General features: G+C 35.7%; 1 protein-coding gene across 4 annotated transcripts in view; it reads left to right on the top strand.

The window, feature by feature from the left end:
* USP9X (ubiquitin specific peptidase 9 X-linked) overlaps positions 1-13,618 on the top strand; it is an 85,636-nt gene that overhangs the window by 43,719 nt on the left and 28,299 nt on the right. For all 4 annotated transcript variants that reach the window (XM_055393954.2, XM_055393957.2, XM_055393956.2 and 1 more), the window contains exons 21-28: positions 2,155-2,285; positions 2,479-2,757; positions 5,986-6,111; positions 7,309-7,434; positions 8,601-8,767; positions 12,036-12,144; positions 12,376-12,522; positions 13,079-13,225. In XM_055393954.2, the coding sequence (XP_055249929.1) occupies positions 2,155-2,285; positions 2,479-2,757; positions 5,986-6,111; positions 7,309-7,434; positions 8,601-8,767; positions 12,036-12,144; positions 12,376-12,522; positions 13,079-13,225 (1,232 nt within the window). The remainder of the gene's footprint in view (positions 1-2,154; positions 2,286-2,478; positions 2,758-5,985; positions 6,112-7,308; positions 7,435-8,600; positions 8,768-12,035; positions 12,145-12,375; positions 12,523-13,078; positions 13,226-13,618) is intronic.

Below are 13,618 nucleotides of genomic sequence, written 5' to 3' on the forward strand. Positions count from 1 at the left end.
AATTAGCAGCTTTTTCCTAGTAATTGACTTCTGTTTATTCTGAATCTTTACCTAAAAAGTCGTGTTGCCTCCATTATAATTTGCTCTTAAACCTTAGAACTTACACAGTCCTCTGTAGGTAAACTCCTCAGAAGTTCTTGTGACCCTTATGCACATCAGGAAACCAGGTTCTTGCCTGATACAGAGGAGTTAAAATGTATACTGCTTTACCAGCAGAGGAGTTAAAATGTATACTGCTTTACCAGCAGAGGAGTTAAAATGTATACTGCTTTACCAGCAGAGGAGTTGCTTTTCCTCTTCAGAGCTTTCTTTTTCCCAGGAGTTGGGTCGAACTAATATCTTCACACTTGTTAAGTTACTTAACCTCACAGCATTCCTATGGAGGGAATTATTATTTGTATTTTAAAGATGGGGAAACTGAGGCACAGAGTGATTTTTTTTTTGTTGTTGTTGTTGTTGTTGCTGCTGCTGCTTTTCTCTAGAGACACACAGCTTAGAGGAAGTTATAGATAATGTATGCGGTTGGGCTCTAAAGTTTGTACTCTTAACCCATATGTTACTGCTCATCGTTTTTCTAGACTTTTTAATAGCATGTTGCTATATCATATAATTAATTAGGCTTAGGTATCTCTTCAAAGGACTAGAAAGAAATAAACTAAAATCCAGGATTATGGGCAGTTTAAAATTTTCTCTTATTTTCCATATTTTGTTAAATGAGCATGTACATAATCAAAGACCTAAAGTTATTTAGGTTCATAGATGCTAAAGGTGAAATGGCCACTAGCGATTTGTTTCAGATTCCTCAAATGAATAAACTATAATCCAACATTAAATGATTTACTTAAAATTCAGTGCATCCTTTTCTTATAGCCCTTGTTTCTTTTCTCCTATTCCCTTTGCCCTTCACTCAGAACACTATAAAACTAAGCAAGATAGTTTCAGATATAGTGTATGAATTGGTTTCTTTGTAGAGAGTAATTTGGATCTTTATTGTCTAAAAAAAGTTTTTTGAGAAAACCTAAAATACCCGTTGTTAGAAATTAAACTAGTATACTGTTTAAATTATGTATCATTTTAGTCATTAAAAATGATGTAGGGGTGAATATTTAATGACAGGAGAAGATATTCACAAATGTTATATTATTAAAACAATATTTCATTTAGTTACATGTTCCTCCCCCTTCAGAATAGGGAAAACCAACAATTTCAACACTAATTTGAATATTTTTTGATAAGATATTTCTGGGCCACTAAAAATTAGCTTAGCCTATGGAAATTATAGTAATTTTCAGTTATCTTTACTCTTCCAAAAAAAAAAAAGCTTTTACTAAAAAAAGAAAACCTTATTTATCCAAGTGTATTTAAATCATACGGCATTTACCTTGCAAATTATTTCATTATTAAAGTACTTTCTGAATTACGTTTGAGTGTTTGGTAGCTAATAATGGGATTCTTTCTCTTTTCTACTGTATCTTTTCACTGTGATTTAAATGAAGTACATCTTTTAATACTACCAAAAAAAAATCTTTTTACTTTGAGGTACTGTTCCTTTTTTTTTTTAATGTTTACTTTTTAAGGTACAGTTTCTAATGGTACCACTAAGTTTCTTGCATTGTAACAAACCAGTTAATACATGGTGTCATGGAGGCTAACATTAGAAAAGTTGGAGACAAGAGCTTGTCATACTTTCATTTTGTTATTTTCAACTACTTCCTTTTGAAGTGTTGTATTTTTTAGTCTCCGTTGCTGTGTGTTCAATCACTCAATCGTATCCCACTCTTTGTGACTCCATGGATTGTAGCCTGTCAGGCTCCTCTGTCCATAGGATTTCCTAGGAAAAAATACTGGAGAGGGTTGCCATTTCCTTCTCCATTTTCAGTCTCTAGTCTCTGAGGAAGACATGTTGATTTCAGATCTCTGAGTAGGAGGAGACTGCTTCCTTCGTGTCTGGGTTGAGTGATAAAAGAGCTCTGGTTGATTGTGACTTTTTCTTTGTTTTAAGTCAAAGCAGATCTGGTTATGTCTTGTGAAGTTTGAGTCTATAACTCAATTGATTTCTGTTCCATGCTAAAGTAGTCTTCAGAATATCCAAAATGAAATATGAATGCATGAATTATGTTTTATTTTAGACTATGTCTCTTTTTTTTCTTACAGATAGCACAACAATAGAAAAATTAAGAGCTATTTGTTTAGACCATGCCAAACTTGGAGACAGCAGCCTTAGTCCATCTCTTGACTCACTTTTCTTTGGTCCTTCAGCCTCACAAGTACTATACCTAACAGAGGTTTGTTTTTACTTTTTGAAGTTATACCATGTTCTTTAAATTTGACCTTTTATATGATAGTGTGAGGAACATGGAAAATTTGTGAAGTATTTTTGAAAGAATTTAAAAATACAGGACAATTTTAAACTAATGATGATGAGGCAAATAAGTTGTCTTTTTAAAATCTTTTAATACAGTTTTTCTTTTTTTCCAGGTAGTCTATGCCTTGTTAATGCCTGCTGGTGCACCTCTGGCTGATGATTCCTCTGATTTTCAATTTCACTTCTTGAAAAGTGGTGGCCTCCCCCTCGTCTTGAGCATGCTAACCAGAAATAACTTCTTACCAAATGCAGATATGGAAACTCGAAGGGGTGCCTACCTCAATGCTCTTAAAATAGCCAAGCTGTTGCTAACTGCCATTGGCTATGGTCACGTTCGAGCCGTGGCAGAAGCTTGTCAGCCAAGTGTGGAAGGCGTGAATCCCATGGCATCGGTAATACAGACTTTTTAAAAATCTTTTTATAATAATAGATGACTGTTTTTAAAGTTAAACTTCTTAGCAACTCTTAAGTATAGAGTTCAGAGTTGATTCAAAATGCTTTCAGTTCCTTTCCAGTAGTACCTCATTTTATTGGTTTCCTTCTATTAAATTATATTTGTATTAAAATTACAAATGCCTTTCACTGGCTGTACTCTGAGCGGAGAGTTCTTCCCGGCCCCCTTAAGTCCTATCGACGTTCAACTAATGTTTATTGACACATAGTTGACTTACAATGTTATGTTACTTTCAGGTGTGCAGCATAGTGATTTGATGCTTTTATAGTACTTCATGTAGTTATATATACTTCATGTAGTTATAAAATATTGGCTATATTCCCTGTGCTATACCTTACATCCTTATACTCACTTACTTTATACCTAGTAGTTTGTATGTCTTACCCCTTCACCTTTTTTGCCCTTCTCCAACCAACGCTTTCCACTCTGGTAACCACTAGTTTGTTTTCTGTATCTGTGGTTCTATTTCTGTTTAGCTATGCTTGTTTGTTTTATCTTTCAGATTCCACACGTACATAAAAATATATGGTATTTGTCTTTGTCTAACTTACTCTATTAGCATAATACCCTCATGATCGTCCATGTAGTCACGAATGGCAAACCTTCATTCTTTTTATGGCTGAGTAATATATTCCATTGCATATACACTGCACACACCCCACATCTTCTCTATCCATTCATCTGTTGATGGACACTTAGGTTGCTTCCTCTCATATCTTGGTAATTGTGAATAATGCTGTTAGGAACATTGAGGTGCATGTCTGTCCAAATTAGGATTTTCACATTGAGGTGCATGTCTGTCCAAATTAGGATTTTCATTTTCTTCAAGTATATACCCAGGACTGGAATAGTTGGATCCCTGTTTGCAGATGACATGATACTATTTTTAGAAAACCTTAAAAGCTCCACCAAAAAAAGGAGAATAAGTGAATTCAGTAAAGTTGTGAGATACAAGGTTGATATACAGAAATCTGTTGCATTTCTATATGCTAATAAGAAACTATCAGAGAAATCAAGAAAGGAATCACTTGAAAAAATATGTAGCAATAAATTTAACCGAGGAAATGAAAGACCTGTACTCTGAAGATTATAAGACATTGATAAAAGGAAGTTATAATACGATATGAAGAAATGGAAAGTTATGCTGTGTTCATGGATTGGAAGAAGTAATATTGCTAAAATGTTCATACCTAAAGCAATCTACAGATTTAATGCAATTGCTATTAAAGTACTTGTGACATTGTTCACAGAACTAGAACAAATATTCCTAAAATTGGTATGGAACCACTAGAAACCCCAGATAGTCTTTCAAATATTTTATTTATTTTGACCTTGCTGAGCAGCTTGTGAGATCTTAGTTTCCCAACGAGAGAATGAACTCGGACTCTCAACAGTGAAAACGCAGAGTCCTGACCGCTGGACCACCAGGGAAGTCACTCTTTCAATTATTTGAAACCTATTAAAAACTCCATATGAATCTCTTACTACCTCGTATAGACACAGGTGGTAATAAAAAAGATGTACAGTTGACCCATGTACAACACAGGTTTGAACTGCTTGAGTCTACTTCTACATGGATTTTTCAGTAAGCACTGCAGTACTATACCATCCTAAGTTGATTGGAACCACAGATACCCAGGGGCAACTATAAAGCTATGTGCAGATTTTCGACTGCATGGAATGTCTGTTTTAACACCCATGCTGTCCAGGGATCACCTGTAACTGATTTACCCTGTTGCCAGCCTCTCTTCCCACCTTAACAGGCTTAACCTCCAATTCTGATCTCATTTGACTGTTTTCGTCTTGATGGCATCCTTGATCCATTTTAGCAAAGGTTCTCAAGACATGCCAGAATTCAATGTCTGTCTATGAGAAGTCAAAACTATGCCATTGACTTCTTTTACATGCCTCATAAGTGATGGTTTTCTAAGTTAACAATAGAAGATAGAAGGTTCAGGAATACAAATTTTCTGTTTTAGGAATGGCTTAGGTCTTAGGGAGATTAGAATATTGATTATATATGTGTTGTTATAATAATCACATGTAATTGAGATAATAACATAATTATTTTAGGTGTGATGATGATACTTATGATTATGTTTAAAAGAAAGAACCCTCTCAAAAATAATTGTTATTTACAAATGAAATTATATAGTATTTAGGATTTGCCTCAAAATAATCCTGGGGTAGGGAACAGATGGAAAGTGAGAGGGAGTGGTTAGCCAAGATAATTTTGGTCCTTTTGTTCATAATTGTTAAAGCAGCACAGTGGGTAATACTATTCTCTCCATTGTCATATATGTTAGAAATTTTCATTAAAATAATGAAAAAAAGCGGCCTAAGCCTTAAATTGTTCTGTATTAAAAGTAGCATGCTTATTAGGATTTTTAAACAGTGGTGTTCTTCTTAAGATAAAAAATTTTTATTGTAATCCATGACACAGGAGCTTATTAATGAGGTAAACAGAAAATATAAATGCTTCCCTCTTTCACTTTTCTCTTTTATTTAGAAAATGTGCTACTGTGGATACGAAGGTACATAATAGCCTCTAATCTCAAGGAGCTCACAGTCAGCAGGACACTAAAGGCAAAATTAGTAAAACAGACTTGTCAAATACTGTTGTAGAAATACTTGGAGCATAAAGAGGAGGTAGAACTTGTAAAACAGTCAGGATTGCCTGGCTAATGACTTTAAAGTAACATTTTTTCTTGATGAACTTAAATGTAACGCTCTAGTGCCTTTTATACATTAATGCTTCTACTCTAATACTGATATTCCTTAGTTTTTCTCCTTTTCTAAGAAGAATTTGATGACCAGGTGAATGGGGAGCAGGGTCTGCCCAGGAGCATGCATGTGGAGTACTTTACTGAGTTTCTAGATAGAATTGGAATGAGTCAGTTTGGTTGATCACTCACTCACCTCTACAAGTTAATGCTGAATGCAGTTGTAGAGACACAAGTCAGATTGATCTAAAAGGGATTTGCAGAGGGATACGTGACCCTCCACTGCACAAGGAAAAGAGAAAGCCCACATTGTTGATAATGCAAAGAACTTTTGTGTAAGCCACATAGGTTCTACAGTGTATCCTGGGGGAGTGGGGATGAATGAGGGGCGAATGATTGGATCTGGGTATGTACATAGTATTAAAATGTTTGACTCTTTTCAGGTCAACCAAGTGACTCATGATCAAGCAGTGGTGCTACAAAGTGCCCTTCAGAGCATTCCCAATCCATCATCTGAATGCATGCTTAGAAATGTGTCAATTCGTCTTGCTCAGCAAATATCTGATGAGGTTAGTATTACACTTGTAAGGCTCTCAAATTCCGGAAGGTTCATTCCTTTCATTCTGACCCTCTGTTAATTTTGAAATAACCCTTATCACATTTTGGGGCTTCCTTTTCCTAGACCCACTCACTCTAATCACCAAGTCAGTCTAGATAAAGTTCCCTTAACATGAATTGTATCTAATGTTAACATTAGTACTTTTTTGTTTTAATCACCTTTATGTACAATAAGGGGCTTCCCAGGTGGCTGTGGTTAAAAAAAAAAAAAAATCCACCTGCAAATGTAGGAGATATAAGAGATGTGGGTTCGATCCCAAGGCTGGGAAGATCCCCTGGAGGAGGAAATGGCAACCCACTCCAGTGTTCTTGTCTGGGAAATCCCACGGATAGAGGAGCTTGGTTGGCTACAGTCCATGGGGTCCCAAAGAGTTGGCCACAACTGAGCAATTGAACACACATAATACATGACGTACAATGAATAGCGTCCTTTTAAAGTATATACTTCAGTAAAATCTAACAAATACATGTTTATGTCACACCTCCACTGTAGTCAAGACACAGAACATCTCTGTCCCTTTTTCTTTATGCCCCTTTGCAGTCACTTCTTCCTCTGGCCTCAGATCTTTTCTTACTGTATAGTAGTTTTCACTTTTTAGAATTTTACACAAGTGGAATCTTACAGTTTGTGTTCTTTTATGTCTAGCTTCTTTCACTCAGAATAATGGCTTCGAGCATTATCTGTGTGGTGTGGACCATTAGTCCGTTCCTTTTTATTGCTGAGTATTATATCCCATTATGAATATTCCACATTGTGTTTATCCACATACTTGGCAAAGGACATTTGAATTGTTTCTCTTTCTTAGCTCTGAATAAAGCTCCTGTGAACATTCTGTACAAGTGATTGTGTGGACGTAAGTTTTTATTTCTCCTGGGTAAAAAACTAGGAGTGGAATGGTTAGGTCATGTCTGTAGTCTTTTTCAGATTCTTCTGAAAGTAGTGTAGAGCCAGATAATAACTTGGAGAGCAGACTTCATGGTATTGCTGTTAAACGAAATAATGGAACAGAGGCAGTGTGGGAACCTAAAGTCAGTGGTACTGCTTCATAGCCATTTCTGTTTCCTTTACAGAGAAGCATTTTTGCTTTTCTAGGGATTATTTCATTCCAGTGCTTTATCAACTGTTCTAATTACTCATTGTCTTGCAGGCTTCAAGATATATGCCTGATATTTGTGTAATTAGAGCTATCCAAAAAATCATCTGGGCATCAGGATGTGGGGCATTGCAGCTAGTATTTAGCCCAAATGAAGAAATCACTAAAATTTATGAGAAGGTAAGAATTACCACAGAAATGTAATACTTTAAAGTAAATGCTGTTTTAATTGTGCATGAGGCTGAATTATTATATCTGCCATGTTTAAAAGTAAAACCAGTTGCATTTTAATGGTTGGAAATAAACTGGTAGCTATAGTTAAGGTGAGGATATAGTAAGATTTTACTTTGAAAATAAAGTACTTTGGATTTGGGCCACAAGGCTTTTTCTTAAACTATCTTTTTCTACTTCTCACTATAGTCAGATAAAATTGTTTCATACTGAATTTGCTTTCTCCTATTCTCTCTATTCTTCTTTCATTATCTTTCTGTCTTGTGTAAATTTTAGTTTAGGTGACAGTTGGGATACCATGGCATTTAAGTATTTTTGATTCTTTTAAGCAGTCAAGAATATCAGCCAGTTAGGTATCATCCTTGATCTCCCATTAGATTAATCAAGTTATTTAAAGAAGAGAGACTGACTCTGACTTTCTGTTATATATACCTGCCCTTGATAACCACTGCTGCATATATAGAAGGGGAAATTAAATTGTAGGAGCTTCCCTTTTATGGCCAACATAACCCTGATTTGCCTGGGATATGTTTTGATGTATGTCTGACGTGGTGTTGTTTCTTCATTTAGCAAATATTTGAATGCCTGTTCTTTTGCCAGCAGGTACTAGAAATACTGCTTATTGACAAATTCAGGTTAGAATTTATTAGTTACCTACTGAAGCATAGTTTATAAAAACTTCAAATCCTTCCTGAACAGTGGTCTGAGACCATTGCTTTTGAATAAAATAGCACTGTATATAAGCTACATGATGGAACTAGTTAGTTGAGTAGTCTGACTGCAGTGCCAGAATGATTCTTGAGGAGGGAACAGTTGTTGGTGCAGAAGTACACAACTCAGAAGGTCTCTAGGACCCTGAGGGGCAAAGAAGCAGGTAGTATGCTCAGTATACTCCCGCAGCCCTCCTTGGGATGTCGCAGAAGAATAGAATTAGACTTCATCCTCTATTTATAGTCATTTCTGTACTATTCAAAGGGGCCTTAGGAGTTGTAGGTAAAGAGGCTGAGGCCAAGTGGTTTAAGTGAGTAGGTATGTATTAAGCACTAACTTGAAGTTGTATGAGACTTTTCTTAAATGCATCTCTAGGTAATTTGTCCCTGACTATAATTTTACAGACCAATGCAGGCAATGAGCCAGATTTGGAGGATGAACAGGTTTGCTGTGAAGCAATGGAAGTGATGACATTATGTTTTGCCTTGATTCCAACAGCCTTAGATACTCTTAGTAAAGAAAAGGCTTGGCAGACATTCATTATTGATTTACTATTGCACTGTCACAGCAAGTAAGTATCTTTTTAACTGTAAGAGATTTGATCTTAATTTTTGAAGCAGAAATGAATTAATTTATGTTGGCAAAATTTATTCCAGAAATCAAATGTTTATTGTCTCTATAGCACATTAATATTGAGGAAATTTTTGTTAAACTGTGTTTTTGCTTAGACCTGAATTTGTTTGGTTTTGTCTACACAATGCCAACATTATTTTCAAAAGTAAAATTACTTTTTCTATAATTCCAGAATTTAGTTTCACCTAAGAGGTATGTATTTTAGTCCATTTTTAAAATGTGGTTTACAAGATTTAAATAAATAGGACATTGGCTTCCTTTCTTGCATACCTAGAAGGCAAGTGTTTTTTTAGTGAAGTTGTTAAGTCAGTGTGAAATTCACAAGGTGTAGTTACGGTAAGAACTTTTACATTATACACCAGGAATAAAGACCAATTATAAAGTCCTAGCTTTTCATTTTAAGAGCATTTAATCAGTGGCATTGGTTGTGCTTTGGGCTTCTTTTTGTGCAAGTCAATCAAATTTGTAGAAAATGTCGGTTTTCCATCCTCTTATGTCAATCTAATTTTGACCTTCATAAGGTAACTTTTAAAACTTGAGCTCTAATCAGTATTACTGTCATATGTAACTTAGCTACTGGGGATATAGCAGTAAATAAAACAGCAAAACATCGGCTTTCTTTGAGTCTGTACTAAAAGGGAGGTAAGGAGTCGGGAGGGAAGACATGCGAAAATACATGGTATGTTATAATAGTAAATGCTATTGAGAGAAAGCAGGAATTAGGGATAAAGTGGGGGGGGGTGGTCAGTGGAGTTCAGTTTTATGTAGGATAGTCAGAGAAGACTTCCCTGAGAAGGAGACCTTTTAAGCAAAGCTCTGAAAAGAGTGACGTAGTGATCTATGGAGGAAGTGTGTTGGATTTTTGAGTGGGATTTGTGTTTTGTTTTTCGTTTTGAATTGTATTTTTTTATTTTCTTCAGCTTTATTGAGATGTAGTCAGCATAACTGTGTAAGTTTAAGGTATACAAAGTGTTGGTTTGATACACTCACATCTTGCAGTATGGTTACCACCATAGCCTTAGGTTAGCTAACACCTCCATCATATCTTATTTAAAATTTTATGTTTTATGTGAAAAATATATTTTGGTTATGTGACCAAATATATCTTTTTTAATGTTTGCTTTTTAATTAAGGTATAGCTGCTTTACAGTGTTTTCAGATGTATAGCAAAGTGATTGAGTTACATATATATATTTCAGATTCTTTTCCATCATAGGTTATTATAAGATACTGAATGTAGTTTCCTGTGCTATATAGTAGGTCCTTTATATATATTTAGTAGTCTGTTAATCCCAAATTCCATGTTTATCCCTCCCCCTACCACCTTGGGGGAAGTGTGCTTTAAGCAGAAAGAAACAACAGATGCAAATATCCCAAGGCAGGAACAATATGGAGGAGACGAGGATTACTGGAACAGCAGAGGCAGGGGAGTCGTGGGAGGTGAGGCCAGAGAGGCAACAAGCAGCCTGTGAGGATTTTATAGATCATTGTAAAGACATAACTTTTACCCTAAGTGAAATGGGTATCCATTGGAGGGTTTGTTTTCCATTTGGGTTGGGTTGTTTTTGTTTTTTTTGGCCACTCTGCTGGGCATGTGGGGTCTTAGTTCTCTGATTAGAGATTAAAACCTGTGCCTTCTGCACTGGGAGCACAGAGTCTTAACCCCTGGACCGTGAGGGAAGACCCCTATTGGAGGGTTTTGAGCAGAGGAATGATGTGCCCTGGGTTAACATTTAAGTTTATTCTGGTTGCTTTGTTGAGAATAAGTTATAGAGTGGCAGGAAACACACTTGGACTACTTCATTAGTCCAAATAAAAGAAAATCTGGAAGTACAGCAATAGTAGAAGTGAGAAATAATCAGATTGAGTAAATTGTGAGGATACAGACAACCAGATTTTATTTTAAAATCCTATTAAAGGCATGTTTCTTTTGAGGACTTACTGAAGTCTGCATGTGTGAGGGAGGGTTCATTAGGAACTGGCAAGCATCAACTCTTTATAGACCCTCATGCTCTTTGGGCTGCATACCTAACTTCAAAAAAAGATAAATAAACTGGGACAGTATGAATGACATTTATCTTTGTAAAAATTAGGGACCCTCTACCCCCAAAACTAAGTACTCTTGGTGTTGATCTGAGTTTTACCAGACTCAACTGACAAAGCTTCTAAAGGTCCCTCTGGTTTATAGGACCATGTACGAGTTCAGAAACCTAAAAAATATCCAGGAGGGAGGTTAGTACACAGAATGTATACTTTCAGCTTCTTATATTGAATTAAAAAATTGGTTCTAAGCTGTCTATCAGCTAGCACATTGACAGAAACATAGTTATTCACAAAATGTAGTTTGTAATGTCTGAAATGCACAAATGTTTTGTCAGGAGACTTTTTGAGCATCTTCCATATGTCAGACGTTGCTTTAGGTGCCAGGAACTCACAACAATGAAGCAAAGCCCTGCCCTGAAAGAGCTTGCTATCTAATGGAGATAGACCTCCATCTTGTAAACCAACAGTACTTATACATCTGGTCACTAGTTCTTAGCACTTGTTACATGCCAGACGTGATTCTTCATTCTGGAGGCACAGAAGTGAACTCAGTGAATGATGTGTTTGCCCTCTTGAAGCATTTATTCTAGTGATAGCTGTGTAGGATACATATTTTTTAAGAGATCCATGATGCTTAGGTAAAATTCCCGGTACTGGGACCAGAGAAGTTTTTCCCATGAGTAATCATAGAATTTTGTGTAATACAGTTGTCCTCAGTCTTTAGCACATGTTAGAATCACCTGAAGGGTTTATTAAAACACAGGTTGCTGGGACCTGAGAAATCACATAGCAAGTTCTCAGATGCTGCTGATCTGGGTAATATGTTTTGAGATAAAAATTCTGTGGAATGCCCAGAAGATGCATAAGGCTTACCATACAACTCTTGTATCTAGAGGAACATTTCCAGCCTGTTCCAAGAAAGAGGGTGTCAGAGGGTATCCCTCAAACTCCCTCAATGACATTTTGACATTTTAGTTCTTGACAGAAAGCCTACGTTCATCTATGAAATGTTGCTTAAAGGGGTGTTACATATTCTTGTATTTTTACTTTGAATTTACCAACCCCTTAACACCATCCCCCGTCCCAAGAGACAGTGTTGGAAGTTTTTTTTTTCCTTTTTTTCATGAAGATAATATGTTGAATGTGAAAAATTTTTATTTCAGAACTGTTCGCCAGGTGGCACAGGAGCAGTTCTTTTTAATGTGCACCAGATGTTGCATGGGACACAGGCCTCTACTTTTCTTCATTACTCTGCTCTTCACCGTTTTGGGGGTGAGACATTTTAAAAATATGCTTATCATTGTGATTCATTCTTACACAAGGAACAGTCAAGAATTTATGGTTTTAGCTTATATTAAAGTTAGAGCAGTCTATATTTATTTAATAAATATTAGTAATTGCCCATACTATCTTAGTCATCTACTCTAGTTAACTCTGGGTTTTTAAAAAGTGGATTCCAAGGATGGACTTGTAAATTAACATTATTCAATTTTATTGTTTCAGAGCACAGCCAGAGAGAGAGGTAAACATTCAGGCGACTACTTTACTCTTTTAAGGCATCTTCTTAATTATGCCTACAATAGTAATATTAACATACCCAATGCTGAAGTTCTTCTCAATAATGAAATTGATTGGCTTAAGAGAATCAGGGTAAGTTGCATTTAATACTGTGTTTATTGTATCAATAAATATGTTTTATTAATAGATAGTTTATAGTCTTTGAGCAATTTGGTTAAAGAACCAAAGAATATACACTGTGTTGTTGGATATTACTAACTTATGATTCACTGAATGCATAACTAGTTTTGTCAGATGCTTTGTTTTACATAAGACTCAAAACACTGATACTCAGCTTCTTCCATTTTAGAATCTTAGGCCCATTTGCAAATTTTCATCTTTTGAAAAGTATTCTTGAATTATTTTCATCAAAAAATCAATGATAGGCCAGCACTTAATTTAATTTTATTAACATCTGATACTTAGTTGTAGAAGAATTTATTTCTAAAGAGATTGGTAGCTAATAGCCTTTGGATTAACATTTCTTCCTAGTTTGGGAAGCCTACTTCTGAAAGTTCTGGAGAGAAAAAAATTGCTTAGAATAGAAAGATTTGAGGGAATTGTCTCTGTCCAGCTCTCTTGTTCTGACTTCTCCTTCCCTGTTTACCACCCTTTCATAAGTTAGGCATTTGATATTTTTCTTTGACAGGATGATGTTAAGAGAACAGGTGAAACAGGTATTGAAGAGACGATCTTGGAAGGTCATCTTGGGGTAACAAAAGAATTACTGGCTTTTCAAACCCCTGAGAAAAAGTATCATATTGGTTGTGAAAAAGGAGGTGCTAATCTCATTAAGGTAAGTTATGTCATCTTGGTCCTAGGCTAGATATCATAACCTTCTGAATGTTTATTAGCAAATCTGTCTGGTTAATTTATGGTATCGTTAGTCTTTGGTGTATTATCTTGTTCTTTTCTACTTTTAAAGAATATAGAGGTTACAGTAATGTTTTAAATATCGTTTCTAAATTTTTTACATAAATAAAATTTCGGTACTGTGTAAGTAAGCACTATTTAATTTTTCTGTTTAGATGACTACGTAAAATGAGACAGACCTCTGTTACGTAAGACTGTGCATATTTCTTTTTTTTAATATTTATTTGGCTGCACTCGGTCTTAGCTGTGGCATGCAGGGTATTTAGTGGCAGTGTGTGGGGTCTAGTTCCCTGACCAAGGATCAAAACCTGGCCCC

Source organism: Moschus berezovskii, chromosome X, assembly GCF_049115385.1.
Source record: "Moschus berezovskii isolate FMDL1 chromosome X, NW_MosBer_1.0, whole genome shotgun sequence".
Classification (NCBI taxonomy): domain Eukaryota; kingdom Metazoa; phylum Chordata; class Mammalia; order Artiodactyla; family Moschidae; genus Moschus; species Moschus berezovskii.